The sequence below is a fragment of the Passer montanus genome, unplaced genomic scaffold, assembly GCF_014805655.1.
Source record: "Passer montanus isolate IOZ18808 unplaced genomic scaffold, ASM1480565v1 scaffold41, whole genome shotgun sequence".
NCBI lineage: Eukaryota > Metazoa > Chordata > Aves > Passeriformes > Passeridae > Passer > Passer montanus.
The window spans coordinates 552,175-573,210 of NW_024368930.1; the positions used below are offsets into that span (position 1 = coordinate 552,175).

Below are 21,036 nucleotides of genomic sequence, written 5' to 3' on the forward strand. Positions count from 1 at the left end.
GCAAGGAGGCAAAACCAAGGAGGTCTGAGAGGCAGAGGGGAGAGATGCTTGCAAAGCCCCAGAGCTGCTTTATGCAAAAGGAAGGCGCAGTGATGCTGTGGGGAGCACCTGCTGCTGCCTGAGAGCAGCCTGATTCACCTCAAAGCAGAAGCTGCCCACACCCCTCCAGCCAAGCCTTTTGGTTGGGGTATTTTCAGTTCTACAGGCAGTTCCCACAGTCACTCACAGAGCAGGAGAGCTGTGACCTATGCTTGCCATGCTTGCATCAAATGGCAGCAAGACAGGGCTTGGTTCCTAGAACAAACTTCCCCTTTTCAGAAAAAGAGAAGGTGATTTGAATAACCAGCGCATTTGCAGCATCTTGCTCAAGTGGACCACCTCACTGCCCGCAGGTGAAGCGGGGCAGAGCATGCTCACAGACACAGAGACAGAGACAGGGCAGCCCAGAGCCCCAGCACCCCTCTCGTGGCAAAACCCCCAGCCCTGCAGGAAAGGGACACCACACACCTTGGACAGTGACAACAGCTCTTAACTGGAAAGTAATTTTACACTTTTAACACCTGCCTACAGAGACAGCTCTGAACCTCTGCACAGCCAGGAGCCAGTGCCTCTGGGCTGGCAGCAGCAAGGAACACCCTCTGCTTGGCTCTGCCTGGCTGCTCCACAGCCAGCACCAGCTCCTCTGCTGCCAAAGCCCTGCAGGTCCCAGGGCAGCGCTGCATGGGGGCCAGGACAAGGGAGAAGAGGCTCTGTGAGCTCCAGCGCTGCTGAGAGCCACTGCAGGGAGATGTGGGGCTCCCTGTGTGAGAAACAGGGAGTCTGGTCTCCAGTGCAGAGCCACACAAGCTCACAAGAGGCACAGCTGCTTTTCTAGAAGGTGGAAGCCTGACTGACAAACAGCAGAGCATCTCCCTTGGCTGCCAGCACGAAGCTTCGTGTATCTGGAAACATGGTTTCAACCTGAAAGCTAGAAAAGGAAGCCTTTCCCCCTAAATGCTCCGTGATGGTCAATGACTAACAACATTCTCACACATCTACCTCCCCACCACCTCAGACTTCTCCAATCTGGTTTTGCACTTGGTCACTGCTGCTGTCAAACCTGCCTGCTGAACCTCCAGCTTCTTCGAAAGCACGGCTCACCACACAGGCACGGGGCTGAGCACATTCCCACTCCATAGCTGGTCTCCAGGCTTTGATCCATTCCAAATAAGGCAATCAGCTTAGCCCTTGATTAAATACATAGCATAATCCAGCTAAATCTTGTTAGCTGAGCAGCGAGTTGCTCGTCTCACCAGTGTGGGTGGCACTGCGTGTCACCGTGGGGCAAGAGGGGCTGTGGCAGTGTCAAGGTGTCCCTCGGGGCACGTCCTGGGCAGGCAGCAGCACTGGGGCAGCTGGGGACCACAGCAAGGCTGCTGCAGCAAGCCCCTTGGGCTCCAGTGCAGGGGATCCTTCTGCCAAGCCTCCCTGCAGCATGCAGAAAGCACCACGGAAGGCACTTGCACCCTCCCAGCTGGCACGTACAGGGAGGCTGCCCCAGGGCACTGGGCACCCAAAAACCAGCAAAACCCTTAAAAAAATAAAAAAGGAAAAGAGAAATCACTGATCCCTCACAGGGAGCCAGGCTGCAGCAGGGAAGGAGGATGCGCTGCAGCTTTGGGGGAATTTCACACCACAGCAGTTTTTCCTTCCTCGGGAGGAATGAATCAGTAGCCCAGCACTGGAGAGCCTCAGCAGAACAGGATGGTGCTGAGGGGGAACACACCACAAGGGCAAGGACTGCCCTGCCAGCCAGGAGCCTGGCCCAGGTGAGATGCAGCTGTGCAGCCGGGACATCAGCCTCACACCACACCTGCTCTGGCAGCTCCTCCAGCCGAGCAAGCAGGGAAAGCACTGCCTGCTGCTCCCACAGCCCTCTGCACCCAGAGCTGTGGGGGCACACACGCTGGCACCGTCCCCAACAGCAGGACACGGGGAAGGGGCGGCTTGGGAAGTCTGGCAAAAGGAAACCCTCCTCCCCAGGCGAGCCCCATGCCTCTCCTGGGATAATACCTACAGGGGAGTCCTTCAGAGGCCACTGAGGCAGAGCACTGAGCAGGGGAACACCACGGGGATGCTGCTCCCAGCACTGAGGCTCAGAACACACCACTCCCACCCAAAGCTGTGCAGGCACAGCAGAGATCTGCTCCCGAGACTCAGTGGAGCTGTCTCTTAAGTCTGCCGAAGCCCAGTTCCCTGTTTCCCTCCAGGTTTTGGACCTGCATGCAGGTGACCCCTGGGGGCTGGTCACAGCCTGCAGATCTCTGTTCCACGCTGCATGAGCAACTCCAATGCTTCCTGCAGCAGCCAGGCATGTTTCAACAGCTACTGGAAAGATTTTAAGTTAATTTAACCCTATTCACACATTATATGGCTTCTGTCATCCCAATTACCCCAAAAAGTCCAGGCATAGATCTTGAGGGGAGTGCAGGGAGGAGGAAGAAAATTTAAAAAAATAATAAGGGGGGAAAAACAAAAAAAGAAAAGTTTTGGGCACAATCCCAAAACACAGTTTCAGGCAGATCAGGAAAAAACTTCACAGGATTTCAAACAACAACAACAAAAAGCAGCCAAGAGAGGCAATATCTGCTCCCACCAAACACTAGCCAGGAAGGCTGAGCAGAGCTCAGCTCGCCAGTCCCCAGCTGGTGTAACAGGAATCAGGTTTTTGGCACGGGGATCCTCCCCCCAAGCCGGGCAAGGGAGCAGGCTGCCCGCAGAGGAGCTGGGATGATAAATGACAGCAGTTGAGCACTGCAGGGGCATTTCACTGCTTCAGAGGTTGCTGCTATAACAATCTTCTCTGACTCAGCAGCTGAAAGGGACGCTGGGAAGGAAGCACCATAAAAAAAAAGTCATGCATTATTAATATGGACTCTGGCAGCAAGACATGAGTTGGAAAAACACTGAGGGGGGAAAAAAAATGACTGCAGAATAAGAGCGAGCTGCATGTGTGGAAGCATTTCACATTCCTGCGGGAGTGGGGGCCAGCCTGTGCCCCTGCAGGGTCCCCAGCTCCGGGGGAAGCCCGTGTTTGCTGACAGGAGCTGAAGATCCGTGGTGCTGTCCCTGCTGCAGCCCTGTGCAGAGCCCCGTGAGCCCTGGCACGGCAGCTCGGGCTCTCCTGCCGTGGCACGCCGCCCTGCCAGCAGCTGATTTTCATTTACCTGGGCTCTGTGCACGCCTGCTGACTCCCCACAGCCTCCCCCGTGCGTGCCAGCCCTGCCTGGCCGGAGCAGCCGTGTCAGGAGCGCCCAGGGCTCCGAGCACAGCCCAAAGGCAGGCACCGAAATGCCTTCCTTTCCTGCCAGGTAGCGAGGGAAAAAATATCTGTTTGCACTTGACTGCCTGGTGCACTGCAGTGTTTGCTTTCCTCTCCTATTCCAGCTGCTTTGGACAGTTTGTTTTGGGGTTTTTTTGAGGTAATTTATAAACATTAACATTCACGTAGCCATCTTCTCCACTTCCCACCCAAACCCTCGCTCCCAGCCTGCTGCTGTGGGGAGACACCATCAGCCAGGAGTGTCTATTCTGTGTCACAGGCATCCCACAGCCCTGGCCAGCCTGTGCTGGCAGCGCAGGGAAGCCCCCGAGCCCCACTCAGGAGCCTCCTGGCAGGGATGAGCACAGCTCAGCTCCCAGCCCAGCCCGGGCCCCAGGCTCCCCAAGCAAGGGAGGTGGCTACACAGCACCAGGCTCCAGGAGTCTCCTTTGACAATTTGTAGGGCAATAACATTCAATAAAGCCAATCAATTATTTTGCCATAAAATTCTCCAGACGCACAAACAAGCTCTGGTCGAAGTGCTCACACCACAGCCCAGCCCACAGCATGCAGTGGCTGTGTTGCCTGTATTTCCTCTCTCCCATCATGTGTGCAGTGGCATCCTCCATCCACAAACAGTTCCCAGCCTTTACCTCTCAGGGCAGAAAGGCACGGGGAGGGAACAGCTTCACAGGAGCTGTCCCACACACAGCCCAACCATCACACGGGCACGGGCCTGCCCATTGGAGCAGGAAACCAGCAGGAAAACCAGCAGGAAAACCAGCAGGAAAACCAGCACAGGCTCCCACCAAGCAAGGGAGACTGAGGCACAAACCACAGGAAAAATCCAAGGGCCTATCTGAGCTCACATCCCCTGGAAGCAGCCCCTTCCCTGCCACAAGCACTGGGGGACAGGCAGGACACCCCAGTTTGGTGCCCCTGCTGAAGGGGGCTGGCCAGATCCCCAACAGCATCCAGAGGGGCCCCAGGGGGAAAGCCCTGCTCAGGGCAAGGGCTCTGGAGAGGTTTGTGCCAGCCCACGGATGCCACAGACAACTGCAGGCCTACGAAGGGCAGAGCCTGTTGGTTTTGCACCTCAAACAAAAGCCTAGGAAAGTGACCTTTAGGAAGGCACACACAACGTCACCACACGCTTCCAGCTAGAGCCCCAGCCAGCAGGCAGGGACCCATCAGCTCCCCAGGCAGCCAGGAGGGAGCTGTGAGCTTCTCACACCCCTGCAGACACGTTTATGTGCCTTGAGAAAGCAAAGCGTCAAATAAGGGGCACTGTAGCTGTGCCTTTGTCAGAAACACCCACAGTCACCACAAAGCACCGCGGATCCCCCGAGCACGAGCACGCCTCCCCCCAGGTCCCTCCTCCACTTGACAAGAGCAGCACGCACCAGGAAATTCCTTTTACAAGGAGAAAAGGACCCCTGGCCCTGCCCATCGCACTCCACACCACATGCAGCATCCCTCAAGGACGCTTCCCACCGGGATGAGGGCCACACGTGCCATCCACTGTCACCCCTGGGACCCTTCCAAGCAGCAGCTGAGGATGGCCAAGGGCTCTTCTCCTTCGGGCACTGACATCACCCTCAGCTTTCCAATCCACCTTTCCCTTCAAAATAAGAGCAGCTCCAGGGTAATGCTGAAAGCCCTGCTGGTTTTAACGTTATCTCTTTCACATTCCCCAAGAAACCACTCCCACCAACATCTCTCAAAAATTTCTGATTTGGGCTTATCTTGCATTTCAACAGCACAGTCCACTATACATTTTCCCCTCCATCTCTCCAAACAGGACTAATCCCAGTGGTATTTAGAGCTAGTGCTAGAAAAGCTCCAAACACACATTAACCACCCTAAAGCATCCATGTTCAAAATGCTGCCAGCCAAAACCACAGCCAGAAGAGTCTGAATGCAATGGAGAAGAAAAACCCTGTATGGAAATAAACTTTACTAAAATAACCCAGCAAAGGTTTTGTCAAAGTAAATACACACATTGTATTGTGACAATGATGTTTTAAAAATAAAGCTGTTCAGGGAAGGCTTTTCTTGCCCTGTGCAGCTGCAGACCAGCTCCTCTTGCAGAGCCCTCAGTGCTGCCACAGGGCCCTGCAGAGCACACCGGCCATGCCACCACCCTTGTGAGGTTCCCCAGAAATTTCAGTTAAGATTCAGTATTTAAAGACTCCACGTGCTTGGATATTTAAATCCACCAATTGTAACAGCATTCAGATGGGATCAAGTGCAAACACAGAGCTCCCCACACCGCTCATCTCCCTTCCCTGCACTGGTCCCCAGGGGCGTTCATCGTACCCTGCAGAGCAGATGCTGCCTGAGTTAATGCAATTAATGAGTCCACCTGGAAGAGAGGCAGAGGATCAGCTCAGGAAATAAAGCAGCAGTGCCAGAGCCCTCATCTCCACCAGAGCCAGCACCACCTGAAGGGCTGAGTGCCTGCTGGAGCCCTGGCTCCCCTTGGCCTCCCAAAGCCATGAAGACCATTGTCTCCTGGGCTGACAGCATGGGTGCTTTTGCTTTAAGGTCTGCTCTGCTACAGATTATCGAGGTTTTGAAGCACTCAATTGGCTGGAATGAACCAGTACCTGGAAGCTTTTGTGTCTGCCAATCAGCTTCCACAAGCCAGGCTTCCAGAGATACATGGATGAAACATGAACTCTCCACATGCTCTGCAGTTGCAACACCCAGAGAGCCACCAGCAAAATAACCCAAACCAGATGTGCCTGACAAACAGCACAGGTGCTTACAGGCAAAGAAAACCCAGCAAGTCATCTGCCCTCAAAGGTACCTTGTAATTTGTTAGCCCTGAGCAAGAGGTGGTCTCCAACCAACACCGCACCACCATCCTGGGCGCACGGCAGGAGCAGCCGGGGGGAACAGGGCTGCTCCCCATCCCAGCCCTGCCTTGTAGCAGCCTCCTTGCTGGAAGGACCTGGTGCTGCCAAGGGAACGATTTCCCACAGCTGCCAGCAGTCTCCTTCTGCTCAGAGCACAGGAGATCCCAAGCTCCTCAAGGAGCACTTGAGGATTTCTTACTACCCCCAGTCACTGTCAGATCCAGTGACTGCAATATCCTCCGTGGCATACGCTGTGGAGCCAGGCTGCTCTCTCCTCAGGTTGTGAAATGCTGCTTGGCACATCTTTTGGGCAGGGGAGGGTGAAGGAGGGCAGTGCTGCCGTGTTCCACAGCAAGACACCACGCTGCTCCTGCTGCCCGGGGAACACCTGGAGATGAGAGCCAGGGCTGGGACAGCACAAACCTCATGTCATTATTCCAAGCTGCACCTTCACCTTCTGTCCCCGCTCAGACAGCATCCAGGCACCCAGCATGCTGCAGCAACCCCAGAGGGCACCTGCACCCAGCCCTGCCACGGGGGCTCACCAGTGTCCTGGGCTCAGAGCCCCCCGTGAGCGCTGCCCCGGCTCAGGACCCTGCCCTGCCCTCACAGCTGGCTCTGCCCAGGCTCCTGCTGCCCACATCCCCTCAGCAGTGAAGCAGCACAGCCCTCTCCCCACCACAGCTGCCCCGCTGGGACCCCCCAGCCCCACGTCCCCAAAGTGCCATCCCCCTGCCATCCCCCACTCTTCCTCTGTCCCTCACCACCACGGGCAACTCAGCCCACTCTCTCCAGCTGGCAGTACCAGGCAGTACCAAATCTTTTGCCATTTTCCCCCCCAGAACTCCTCTGTGCCAAGATCTGCCAGGCTGATGCATTAAACGACCAAGCTGGATCAGCCACCTCTGGTGACACAATGTTGTCCCAAAGGTGACAAACGATCTGTCCCGAGGCAGCTGCTGGTCCCACAGCACTGCTCTGCTGGTCACCCACACACAGCCTGACAGAACAGTGCTTCAAAGCACTCCTGCCTATCAAAATCAAGTTCTTGCACCATAAATGTAATTCAGGCTGGTGGTGCTACTTCATGCCCTGTATGACCAGTTGGGAGCAATTCCTGATAAGTTTGGAGGAAGTAAAGGCAGACTGAATTACAGCTCTCTCTCAAAGGTAACAATCTTTCACCCAATAATTTAAATTCTCCACATTATTTTCCTGCATCAGATCCAACCAAGTATGACTCCTGGGGAAATCAAAACTTAAAAAAATAAAATTTAATAAAGAGGCTCCAACATCCATCGAGACAAAGGAGTAAAAGCCAAGAGCTGCTACCTGAGCACCAGGGAAGGCCCTGCCAGCCCCCCAGCCATGCAGCAGCCACCCTCTACACCAGGACCAAGTCCAAGGTCAGAGAAGTTCCCACTGTTGCAGCTCGAGGTATCAAGATGAAATGACTTGCAGCTTGAAAAAGCATTATTGCTTTCAGCTGCAGGAGGAAATTCCCTTAATTTCCTAGGCCCTGTTCAAAGAGACTAAAACCAGACACTTGTATGAACCACCACCATGTGAGAACAGGACACACAGGGATGACCCCACATCCCAGGGATGAATTCAGAAGCACAGGGTAGGATGAAATAGCTTCCCGAGATGTTCCACTCCAAGTCAGCACACTCTTTGCGCCCACACCATCCTTGCTCCAACACTGGGGACTGGGCACAGACAGTGACTCTGGCGAGCCCATTTCTCCACATCCCATCTGGGGAAGGCGACAGGCACAGAGGGCAGCTGTCCCAGGAGGGCAGGAGCCTCAGTGCCAAGAACAAGCCCTACAAAATAACCTGTCGAGCTGGCCCCTGACCTCCATAACAGGCCAAAACTGTTTGCCCAGTGCCAAGCTGTTTTTTCCAAGAGGAGGCCAGTGTGGCTGTTGCTGTGAAAGCCCAGCCTGCCCTGCAGCCCTGTGCCCTGCTGGCCCCAGGACCCCTGAGCCAGCAGCGAGCACGAGTGACCTCCTCAGCCACACGAGCACCCCACGTACCTGCTGCCTGCAGGGCGCTCTGGCAGCGGGGCCCTGTGGACACGGGCAGCTCCTGCAGCCTGCAGCCCCACTGTGCCCCGGCTGCAGAACAATTGGCCACCTCATCCTGCACACAATGGCCACCAAGAGACAGACCCACACAGGCAGCGGGAGCCGGCGAGCGCCGGGAGCAGCTGGAGGCCAAGGAGAGCCGGCTGTGCCTGTGCCACGGCTGGCCCTGGCACCTCACCTGGCAAGGTGGGAGCCCGGGGATGGAGCTGGCAGGGCGGTGTGTGGGGAGGACAGACGGGAATTGGATGTGAGAGCTGGGAAGGAGGTGGCACTGGCTGTTTACATTGGATCGCTCTGCGCAAACTTGAGGCCACAAGGTTTCAGTTCCTCAGGAGGAAACCTTGAAGAACAGAAACGAGGAGCTACCTTGGGCATCACGTAGGTCCAGGCACAACACAAATGTAAGGCCCAAAAGCCCTGGACTCCCTGAAGGAGCCAAGCATGGTTATTTGCTGACAGTAAACATAAATTTCTTCCTGCATTTCCGTCTGGAGCAGACTGCTGGGTTACCTGGGCTGTGAGGAGCCAAACACCATGGTCAGTCAGGTAGCAGGACAGCACTGGGCAGGCAACTCAGAACCCAGCTTGGGGGTCCCCTTCCCATCTCCAAAGGACACCAGGAACAGTTATCCAGCTTTTCCAGCTGACAGGCATGCCAGCTCCACACCAATGCGCTGAGACAGCACCCAGAAGTGCAACTGTCCCAGTTTTCTCCTGGCACTGGCGCACAACTGCTTGAACACAACACGCCTCGGCAGCGCCGGGGAAATGTTCCCCCACAAACACGGGGCTGGGGGACAGGCTCCCACCACGGTGACAGCACACCCTGCCACAGGGCCATGCCCAGCCCGCAGGGGCTGGCGCTGCCCAGGCAGGGCAGGCTGACCCCACGAGCAGAGCTGGCTGCAGCAGACCCTTCCCAGCAGCCTGTGGCACCAGGCAGACAAAAGCCCTTCCAGGCTCCAGCTGGTTCAAGCTCACTTGCAGCTTCAGGTCTCATTCATTTGGGTTTTCTTCTTTTCAGTTGAGGTACAATCAAGGAATTGATTCTTCACTGGATTAATCACTTCCCTGCCCGTGGTTTAGCCAATGACCTGCGAGTCCTTCTTTGGCCACCTCCTCAGCACGCCCTACAAGGGATGGTCTCGGGACAGAAGTTTCCCCAGGCCCTTCAGTGGCCACAGAAGAGCAGCCCAGCCCCACTGCGTGCACTGAGGCAGCAGCAGGCAGGACAAATGCCCCAGAACCCTCTGCTGACAGCATCTTTCCATCACCTGCACATGGTCCATTTACTCAAATCCCCAGCTCTGCTCATCTCCTGTCTCGCTCACTCTTCTCCCAAGCTTCTCCTCAGCCCTGCAGCCTGAAAACAAACTCCCTCCAAGTGCTGAGAGGATTAGCCCAGCATCCCAGGAATACTGGGCTGGGCTTCCATGAGGAAACATTTTTGGCTGAAAGAGGAAGGAAATAAAACAAAAAAAAACACAAAGCAGATCTTCTGTCACCTGATGAGAAGATGACTCAGAACATCACTGACATCCATGGGTGGGTAGGGACAGGGACCACTAACACCTCCCTGCCTCCTCTTTGGGCATCACAGATGGGAAGAACATTGGGTAGGACGTTACCACATTATCTGAAGTCCACACAGAGAAAAGCCTCTTGGCATAACCTTAAATATATTTATACCCTACACCACCTCTAAGACTGGTGACCATGCAGCAGTAACATGAAATCAATCAGAATACTCTAAAAAAAGGAAAAAAACATCCTTACAAGAGAACTTTCCTTTTTAAAGTGTAATTCCACCTGGGGCTGGGAAGCTCATCCACAGCCACACCATTCCCTGTGCCTGCCCCACAAAGGGCTGCAGGATGCCCTGGACAGAGAGCCAGGGGCCCCCTGAGTGTCTTGGGGCCACTCAGGGTGAACAGGACGAGCCAGGCTGTGCCCAGGGGGAGCAGGGGTGGCTGTGCCTCCTGTCCCACCCGTGTGCATCCATCCTCACCCGAGGCCAGCCGGGGGCTCGGTGGCCCTGGCCAGCCTGTGGGACAGTGGCCAGGAGCCGGGGGGCTGCCCACAGGGACAGCAGAGCCCTGGGCCACCATGGCAAGGCTCAGCACGCACAGCCTCACTTGGGATGAGCCCAGGACACGAGCAGAGCTTCACACACCAGCCAAGACCTACTCAGCCCTGGGAAAGGCTCCCAAAGCCCAGAGGCAGCCACGGGACATCACTTGTAAATAAAAACCCACGGAAGTCACCTTGAAAGCACACAGAGATCTCCTTGGGATGTCCAAGATAGGAATGGCATGAGCAACACCAATGACATCTCAAGGAGAAACTCCCTATTTCTTTGGAAAGGGCTGTTTCTATAGAAATAAATTGTTGCCAAAGTTTGGTTGAAGGCCAAACCACGAGCCTTGGCTCCTTGCAGAAACGAGATACACGGTATGAAGTGAACAGATGCTTTCCGGGCACAAGCCTTCCCGTATCTCAGAGGAGATGGACAGACAGCCCCACCAGCACCGGGTGCTGGCCATATTGACACACGGCTTCTCCAGCTCCCCACGGAGCTATGACACGGAACACAGGAACGAGTCACTCTCCTTCTAAAATATACACTTCTCATCTTCCCACTTGACAATCAGAGTAGGATTTCCGCGAGGGAGCACGTTCAGATCACAAGCACTTGGACAACACTCCACTGCTTCAAAACAAACTCCGGGGCGGGCAGCAGCGGGCTCGCTGCCCCCCGTTGGCGCTGGCACCGGCGCCGCTCGGCCCCGCGGCCCGGGAGCGCAGCCCGCCCGGGAGCGCCGGGCAGAACGCGGAGCCGCAGCCGGAGCGCCGGGCCCGGGCCGCCCCTCGCCGGGGATGCCGCGGCCCCCGGGCCGGCCGGGCGCGGATTACTCAGCGTTTCCAGCGGCAGCCGGTGCGCCCGCGCCCCTGCCCGTGCGCCCCCGCCCCGGGCCCGGCCCGCCGCTTACCGATGCCCGGCGCCACATAGACGAAGTAGAGGAAGGAGGAGGAGAGCGAGAAGAGGAAGAGCGCGGCCAGCAGCGAGCGCCTCGGCTCCGCCGCACCGGCGGCTCCCGGCAGACCCGCCCCGCGCAGCGCCCGTGGTCCCGGGGCAGCGGGCAGGGAGCTCCGGGCACCGGCCGAGTGCCAGTGATGCTCCTGGGGTGCCCAGCGTTAGCCCCAGCGCGCTGGGCAGCGGCTCCGGGCCCCGGACAATGGCCCTGAGACAGACTGCAGTGGCCCGGGACACCCAGCAGTGGCCCGGGACACCCAGCAGCGGCCAAGGGACACCCAGCAGTGGCCAAGGGACGCCCAGCAGTGGCCCCAAGACACTCAGAAGTGGCCGAGGGCAGCCGGCCCTGGGCCCAGCGAAGCCATCCAGGACACCCAGCCATGGCCCTGGGGCATTCATCAATGGCTCAGGGCAGCCAGCCGTGCTCCGGGGACAGCCAGCCGTGCACCTGGGACACAGCCCCAGGAGAGCAGGGGCTCACCGAGCAGCAGGGTGTGTGCGAGCAAGTGCAGGGAGCCAGAGGGAAGGTGATGGACACCGATGTGTGGAAGGGAGGGAGGTGAAGTCATCACGGTCAGCGCAATCAGCGCTACCAGCAACCAGCAGCCCAGTCGGTTACAGAGTAATTAAGTAGTTTTGCACACATTTGTGGGCAGCTCCCCTGATGTGTGTAGGAGGAGTTGGAAGCAGATATGGAGATGCCTGAGAATGAAAATATGGGAGCCCAGAAACACCGTCCTTAGTGAGGGAGCCGGAAGTAGCTGCAGAGCAGATGGAGCCCAGCCCAGCCCAGAGAGGACTGGGCTTTGCCTCCTTTATGATTGGAGACTTTGCTCAGGGGAGGCTGGAAGGAGAGACAATTCTTATTTCACCAACAGATAGTGCTGAGAAAACCAAGCCAAAGCTCTGGGCAGGAAGCGAGGCTGTGGGCCAGACGTGACCAGCTGCCACTGGGTGGGCAGCAAAGGCAGCAGCACACCCGGGAATGGTGGGCTGTGGGGTAGGAGATGGGGACGGGCCATCTGCCAGGACATGCCCTGTATGTCCCCCCCGACACGTGTCCCGGGGATGAGTCCCTCCCAGGCAAGGAGCGAGGCATTGCTCAACCCAAACTCTGACCCCACAACACACTGACAGCAGGCTGTGGGCAGGGCAGTGCCTTGCACCAGCCCTGTGCCAGCCTGGTGCCAGACACTGGGATAGAGGATTCTCCAGGTATGGCTGTGTGTCACGGCAAACCCTGGAAGGACTAGCCCCCCTTCCAGCCTGGGTGCAGTAAGGGCAAATAAAGAAAACAGTTCCCACATTCAACAAATGGGACCCAAGCAAGCTTCTCTTAGATACAGAGTCTCAGTGGAGCGAGGAAATAGTTAAAAAAAGAGGGGAGTTTAGCAGAAAAGTAGAAATTTCTCATTAAAAGGTATGGCATTAATTTCCTTCATGTGCCAAGTCATAGAAGGATGCTGAGGAGGAAAACAGGGATTTCCCTGGAGAGGCTGAATGAACTTCAGGAATGAGGAAACTGGTACTTGTTCTTGTTTTCCAGGATTGCCACTCCATCACCCCCTTCACTGAAACAAATTAAATCCGAGCCCTATTAACTTCTGATAGTCCACAGTACTTCAGCAGAACTGCATGGCCAAGTGGCAGCTGGATTTGCTGTCCACAAAATAACAAAATAGCGTTTAGCCAACTTCCTCAAAGGATGCCTTGGGCAAGGAAATGCAAGAAGATTTCTTGGTTGGTTTATGATTTGTTTGATGCAGACACGGTCAAAGGTGAGACATGGTCGCAACCAATAATCTAACCTTTAGAAGATATTTAATTAGCAATGACATTGCTGGAGGAGCCACCCAGGAACTCGCTCCCAGGCCTGGGCTGCCGCAGTGGGGACTGTCACAGACAAGTGAAGTCAGAGAAGCCTTGGAGCCACACTGGGACATGTCTGCCCCGCTCTGACTCACCTCCCATCTCCCTCCCTCCCCAGGCCTCCAGTCAACCCACTTCACTCTGACCCTTTTATTTTGCTTAGTCTCTTCCCTCTTGTCCCTCCCTGCCCCTCCACTGCATCCCAGCTAAGGGATTTGGAACATCAGACAGAGCCATCCTCCCACTCATCACCCTTTTCCAATAAAAAACCCGACATTGAACAGGACGAGAGGTTTCAAAGTCTCGGGTCATTCCACAGGCCAGGCTGGGACTCGGGTGGGAGCACTGCCAAGTGGGGCTGTCACAGCAGCGCGTGGCTCGCTCGTGCTGGGGAGCCCTGGCTCTGCGCTGGCCTCTGCAGCCCTCCCAGCTGTGGGGAGCAGCAAAGCCCCACCTTCTGCCGAGTTTAAGGAGCCCATGGTGCCTGAGACACTTTAAGGTGGGTTTCTGTGAGCAGCTTTGCCGACAGCCTCGAGGGAAAGGCAGGTCTGTTAGTGAGTGGCCATGAGCAGGAATGCAGGGACAGGTCCTGCCGGTGCGCCTGCCCTCCCGAGATGTAGCTGCACCCTTGGAGCACGTATCGACACAAAAGACATTTTGTATCTGGAGGGACAGCAGTTTTGATGGCTCAGGTGCCCCAGGGGACCCCTGCCCCACGCGTGGTCTGGGGAGGCTGGAGCTGCACATTGCCAGCAGCAGGGACACTGCCCCTGCAGTGCTGCGTGTGAGGGGCAGCTGCCACCACCCACCGCTGGACCCTGGCCATGGCACGGCTGGGCTGAGGTCTGCCACGTCAGATCCTGCACCCAGCCACGCCACAGCCGCGGGAGAGGGAGGCTGGGGCTGCCTGGCACCCTGCACGGAGCAAACCCACCTGCCCAGGAGGTGCCCCGAGGTCCTTGCCCTCAGCTGGGCAATGCCACATGCTGCCAAGGGCCTCAGAGCTGGGGAGCACTGCCTGGCAGGGTCAGCAGCAAAGCCTCACCGGAGCTGACCCCAGGGGAGGTAACAGGACTGCTTGGAGCACGTCACACTCAGGTTTGGAGTTTGAAACCCTCATTAAAGGGATGCTTCACTCCAGCTGCACTTCTCTTTATGGTCGCTTTCCATACTTGATGTGGACTAGTTAATCCGGGCAGATATCTTTGTTCTGCCACTGCAGGGAAGGACAGGCCATAGCAAGGATGTCACCACCCTGGCCAGCATTTTGCACTCTTTTTCATGGACTTTGGGACTTCTGGCCCTTTCAGCCCCACTGGCACAGACTTTCCAGAACAGACTTCATGCTGTGATTAAGAAAACGCCTCCATTTGTAAAGGTCAGGACAGTCAGCATCGCACCGTGTCAGCCCTCCAGCTGCTCAGCAATGCAGCTTGCTTCAGCTCTTCCCTGGAGTTTCTGCTGCCAGGAGGTTATGAGGGAAGTGGGAACCTGAGCCACGTCTCTCAGAGACAGACAAACTTGGGGTGGACTGGCCGCTGACCAGCTCTCGGCCTTGCAGAAGCAATGTGCTCCCTCTGTGTTGTACTGAACATCTCTCTGCACACAGGGCTTGCTCCCGCTCCATTTAAAGACAGCACAGTGCCATCCCAGGCTCTGAGCAGGAGCAGGACGCAGAGGACACATGCACAGTAGGAATGTAAATATTTTTTACATGTACACCCACAGCCCCAGCGTATGCAATAAATCCTCAGCATATGCTATGCACCAGATCAGATACATAATTATTGATGCAGCAGGTTTTCAGAAAGACACAACAGGGTGTGTACTTAATTTGGCAATAAGAGCATACCTAAGTGGCCCTGGCATTTTCAGCTGGGTATCAGACCACTGCCACCCACGGATGCTTTATTTAATCTCACATTGCTGAGCACTGGCAGTGGCAGAGAGAAAACCAAAAGCAAGTATTTGTTTGTTAAGATGGAAAAACTCCACTGAATGCTGCAAGGTGCTCCTTGCACGCAGGAGTGCTCTAGACCAGTTCTCAGATTATGCCACCCACTGCACTTTCTAACAAGACTGCTAGGGCTCTGATCTTAGTAGCACCTGTACATGTGCCTAACCATAGGATGACTCATTCTGCCACAGTCAACAATGTGTCATAGCTCCCAAAAGGAGGCAATATCCACAGAAACCATTTTGCACGTTCACTTGGAAGGTAGCTCTCCTCAGAGAAATAGGCTAAAATGTTTATCTTCTCCTGACACATTGCAGAGATTCAAATGATTTTGTTGCATCAGCCCACCACTGAAGGTTGATCAGCTGTCCCAGTCAAAGTGGACTTGGGCAAAGACTCATAAAATGCCTTTGAGATCTAAATATTCAGTCAAGGGAATACAGCAGGCCGTACTTCCCAAAACTTCCCAAGGAAGGAAATTTCAGCTGACGAGATAAAATTATTGTGTAATTCAGATTTTAAAATACTGTTTCAAAAACTCCCTGTCAAAGGGCTATGGCAATAGCTGGGGTAAGCTACTGCCAAACAGCCCAAACTGCCTAAGAGTCAGAAAATAAACAGGCTATTTCCAGCACAACTGGAGGTCAAGGGGAGAATCCAGAAAGCTCTCCACTGGGGCCAGCCTTGTTTGTGGAGCAGATGAAAGAATGCTGCTCTTCCCTGGTCTGTGAAGGATTGCAAGGACATCAGGCAAAACCAGATGAAAAGGCAATGCAGGCAGAGGTGAAACCCTGCCTAACTCCTGCCAGGGGACAAGGATGGAAAAACATCTGCAATATTCAGGCACACAGCTGGATTTCAAAACTAGCAGCAGAGGCCAGAAAGTGATGAAGGATGAAATTCTGCCTCTCTTGAAGCCACCTGACTTCACAACTTCACACCATGTAGAAATACAACTGCCTTCCAGAAATCTGGGGACAAGGACACCAGGAACAAAAGAACATTTCAGAAGAAATTGCTTTCTATTAACTCATAATTACATAATGCAAAATTAACTCACAAAGGCCAATAGCTTAATTGGATTCCCAAGAGGGGAAAACAGTTGTATGGTGAATAAGAACCTACCGTGGTCACATTAAGTATGATGGTGAAGAAAAAAAAAAAGCAGAAAAAAAAAGCCCATTTCCTTCAATAGCTACTACAGATGAGGTTTTAACCATTTCTGCTCATTCGCTGACCAGTGGCAAGCTGCTCAGGTGACCACACTAAATGGCTCTCTTCTGGATCCATCCTTGTGCTTTCAGCCACACACAAAAATCACAATTAATCCTGTTAATATATCTGGGTATGTTGCTGGAATAAAGTATGAAGCCTTCCAGCCACCTTAATCTTCTTCTTAACTTGGATTTTGATTAACTGGAATAAATATTTAATTAGAAAGGCAAAGAGATGAACCTCTTGACCACCCAGTCACTGCCTCTGTAGTCATTGCCCTTTGATGCACAAGGAAAGGGCTTGTAGGACTTCCTTAAAACATGTGCAGCCTTTCATTTCTCTTAAAATTGTAGCAAGGTCGGGCTCTGTTTTTGGATTTGTCACTCAGAAGCCGTGCAGTGAACATGGCACAGAGTGCTTTCTGCTCACCTCGGTCAGATGAGAGAGGGGAGACTTGCCTGGCCCCCAGAGCCAGCAGGAGCTTGAGCATTTGTTTCCAGGTGCCCATGCCACAGTGTCCCATGACAAGCACGGGGCTGGGAAGCTCTCCCTGCTTGCCTCAAAGCTGTGGCTCTGCAGCCCTCCCTGGGCAGTGCCTGCTGCAGGAGCTGGCTCAGCCCGTCAGGGGCTCCTGGGCACATTTTCCTCAGCCAGAGCAGTGATGTGGAGCTGGCACGAGCAGGGTGACATCCACACACGGCGAGTGGGCTGCAGCAAGCATCCCTTTCCTCTGCTCCGCTGCAATCTGCCAGAGCACTCAGTACCTGCAGAACAGTCACCGACCCCTGCAGGGGTTAGGCATGTGCTGAATCAAGGTTTGGGAGCAGCTCAGCCTCTGGGAGCCCTGCTGGAACCAGCACGCTGCCCTTTCGGATTCCCTCTCCCCTGGGCTAATTACCGCCTGCTTTTGGCACTGGCACCGTTTGTGCCATGTGCTCTTCCCTTTCCCCGAAGAAGCATTTGCACCTTTACTGTATTTATTGTATTCTGAGGAAATCCTAATGATTTCCTGTCATGCTTGATTCTGATCCCATTTGCTGTGGGACTCCTGCTATCCTCTATAAATATCTGACTCTCAAATCTTTGCAGAAGTGAGTGTGACTGTGAGCAGGAAAGGTGAAGTCAAGCTAAAGAGACCTTCACCAGCTCTAAAAACAGCTGCTGCTCTTGCTGCTGCAGCTGAATTATTCCTCATCTAGGGAACAACAGTTCAGAGCTCAGAATCACTGTCTTCAATTATTTATTTGGCTGTGCTGGAGACTGGTGAGGTGCTGTATAATGTTTATTGCATGGAAGTCTTGCTCTGAGGGAGGTTTAATTGCCTTAAACGTGGATGGTGACGAGAATGCCTTGGAAAAGCTATTTGCATACATTTTCTCAAATGCCAAATGTGTAACTTCCTCCACACTCAGGCAGTCTGAGGCTGCTTCTCTGCATTACCCAGCTTTGCTGGGTGCCTCTGCAAAATTAACAACCAGAAATTCCCCAGCATGGAGCACAAGGGGAAGCTCAGGCTTTGAATGTGGGATCATGGGTAACAGCCAAAGCAGCAGGACTCTGAATCCGGGGCTGCAAACTCTGCACGCAGACTGCCCCTGGCTGCAAACTCTGCACACAGACTGCCCCTGGCCCTCGGGGCTCGAGGCACTGAGCACTGCCTGCTCCCAGCCGCTGCCTTGACTTGCTGACCAAAAGAAAGCAAATTAGTGATTTCAGCAATGCAAGGCCAGTGACTGCCACCAAGGGCAGGGCACACACCTGCACCCTGCTGCACCCACACCACCGCTCACACCCTGTCGTGTCAGCACTGATTCTGGAAAATGCTCCAGAAACATCGCTCCAGCGATCTTCACACAAGGCCATGCACGAATCTCTTGTCCTTCTTTCTGCAGAATTCAAGTGCAAAGTGTCTCTCAAGTGGCCTCACAGGTTATCCGGCTTCAGTCACAACAATCTGATCTAAACAGATCTTTTCTCCATGGAATGTCTCACTCCGCAGGGCAGTTCACTTTTGCAATTACTTAATGCTGTCAAGTATCAGCTGTTGACATAAGCAGGACCCTGCCTATAGGAGTGAAATAGGTATTGATTTAATGCCCTCACTGCAAGGATCATAAGGCATCTGCAAACAACTTCTTTCACAACTGCAGCTGTCCCTGAAGACGAGTTTGCTGCCTGCCTGCCTTTCCCCAGATACCTGCTCTTTTTCAGCCAAGATGTTGTACTTGGGAGAAGAGAGGTTTGCAGCAGCCAGGGGTGTGCAGGCTGGCCAGCAGTGCTGTACAGCAGCCCCTGCTGTGCTGCCACACAGCAAAGTCAGGAAGAACAGTGTTTTTCTGTCTGCTGCATAGTCCATGTGCTGCAAGACCAGCACCTTCTGGAAGCATCAGGTTTACTGTGGAGGTGCAGTGCAGCTGTGTGCGTGTGATGGGTCAGCACCTTTCGAGCGTGGTGGATTTGCTGAGCCTGTACAAACCATCTGCCCAGGAAAGCCACAAAGAAAGGCACCAGCCCCCACACAGGACAGCAGCAGTTCTGTTCCCTGCAGGGAAAGACAGCAGCTGTGTCAAGGTGGGCTTGAAAGAGGGAGAACATTTCCCAAGGGACACCATGGACCCAGTGTGACAGGGTTGTTTGTGCCATCGGAAGAGGAACAGGAGCTGCAGTCCACAATCAGGCTGACCCTGCTCTGGTATTTCCTCTGGGAATCTCGGAATCTCCACCCAAGCCACAGCAGGGTCTGCAGCTGACAGTGCAGAATAACCCTGAGATGTGGGGCAGGGCAGAAAAGGCAGAGCATCACCAGACAACACAGCAGTGGTGGGAAGCTGTGGTGAAGCAGAACAGGATCACCTAAACTGGAATTTGTCCAGGACACCAGAACTCATACTTGCTTCTTACACACAACCTGAGTGACCACATAACTGCAGCCTGAAATATTCCAATTGAAAGTCAGGCTGAATTTTGTAAGAGCAGAAGTGGAAGTGATAGGTTTATGTTATACCTTGCTGTCACCCAACTGAAGCAGTGTAATTCCATGGAATTTTAAGTGTCAGCCACACATCCTGAAATACAAGCTGTGGGGCTCATTACAGGGTTTCACAGAGGATAATACTGGCCTGTGATACAGAGGTGGCCAGCGAAGGTCACCTAATGGGTCTGCTGGCCCTAACTGCTGTGTCCCCAAACAGCCACCACCCCATGAATCAGCAGGGTGAGGGTGCTCCCTGCATGACCAGCTGGTTTCAGCCAGATTCGAAGAGTTTCTCTTCTTATGCAATCTCCATTTGTTATTCACAATGGCCGACTGAGGCTAGCAGCCCAGTTTGCTAAGAACGGTGCCTAGTTACAACAACAAACCAGGCCTGGCCTTGCCATCAGCATATTTTTCTCAGACAAACCAAGAAAAATCTTTTTCACAGTGTGCAGTTCATTGTACACAACCTGGATTTAAGCTGTTTAGTTTGTAAGGGTATTTTAAACAAACACCTTTTTGTTAACGTTTTTCCCTGCTGCTGCAGATTTCTGGGTTTAGAATAGCACGGCTCACTTAGAGCCATCACTGCTTTGCTGGGACAGAGGGATGTGATGTTATACATCCCAGTTGAAACTCTGAGACTGTGCAACCCTTTTTCAGACCTGAAATTAATTGGAGTATGAGCAGAAGACCTGGCCCTTGGGGAGCAGGGGGAGCTGCTGGTTACAGCTTCATCCTTCCTCACAGCTGGGATCAGCCATGGGCAGCAGCACTGCCGGAGTGGGCAGTGCACCCACTGCAGCCTGTGTACCACGGCTGGCTAGGTGAGGCAGTGAGAAGGAGCAGCTGGGTCTATCAAAAGAGTCATCTCTTCTTGGAGAGACAGGAGTATCCAAGGAAAATCGCCTCGCCAAGGAAAGAAATAATTCCCTTGCCCTTAACTTTTGGTCTTTTCTCAGCAGGCTCTTCTCCAGCACTGCCAGACTGGCTCTGGCTGGGGAGGAGTGGAGTTTCTTCAGTGGCACTGGTCAGGTGCTGTGGTTTGTGGTTTGGACAAAATCAACCCTGGTAACACCCAGTGCTTTACCCACTGTCCAGCAGGGCGGGCACAGCATCAAGGCCTTTTCTTTTTCACACTCTGCCCCCACAGTGAGTAGGCTGGGGAGGTGAAAGACTTGGGGGGGGACACAGCTGACCCTGAGTGACCAAAAGGATATTCCACACCGCTGGACATCGTGCTCAGCAATAAAAGCTCAGGGGCAGGATGAGGAAAGAGAGATGTTCAAGGTTATGGTGTTTGTCTTCCCAAGTAACATTTATGAGCTTCCCTAGGAAAGGCCCAACACTCGCCTGCTGATGCAAAGTGGTGACTGAATTCCTTATCTTGCTTTCTTGCTTGTACAGCTCTGCTTCACTTACTAAACTGCCGCTGTCCCAGCAGATTCCTTCTTTCTCACTTTTGTCCTTCTGATCTTCTCTCCATCTGACTGGAGGGAAGTGAACACTTGCCTGAGTATTTACCAGCCCACCACAGCTCGATAGCTTTCCTTCCATTGTCTTTTCTTGCTTTCATAATATATCCCCTTTTTCCTATGAGATAGTTATCACTTGTGTGGCATTAAATCTTTGTTATTGTTGCTTTCCACTTTGCCTCTCTAAAATCTGCATTTGTCCCCTCTTCTATGCTTCAGGATGGAGAAGCCATGCTCTCCATCCAGGGTGAGAGAGGCCCC

General features: G+C 54.1%; 2 protein-coding genes across 2 annotated transcripts in view; one reads left to right on the forward strand and one right to left on the reverse strand.

The window, feature by feature from the left end:
• The window catches only part of B4GALT5 (beta-1,4-galactosyltransferase 5), a 32,693-nt gene extending 21,372 nt beyond the window's left edge, over positions 1 to 11,321 (reverse strand). Inside the window, exon 1 of the mRNA XM_039719373.1 lies at positions 11,242 to 11,321. The gene's annotated coding sequence lies outside the window, so the exon portion shown is untranslated. The remainder of the gene's footprint in view (positions 1 to 11,241) is intronic.
• Positions 11,129 to 21,036, forward strand: part of SLC9A8 (solute carrier family 9 member A8) — a 37,532-nt gene continuing 27,624 nt past the window's right edge. The window contains exon 1 of the mRNA XM_039719113.1: positions 11,129 to 11,422. Within this exon, the coding sequence (XP_039575047.1) occupies positions 11,129 to 11,422 (294 nt within the window). The remainder of the gene's footprint in view (positions 11,423 to 21,036) is intronic.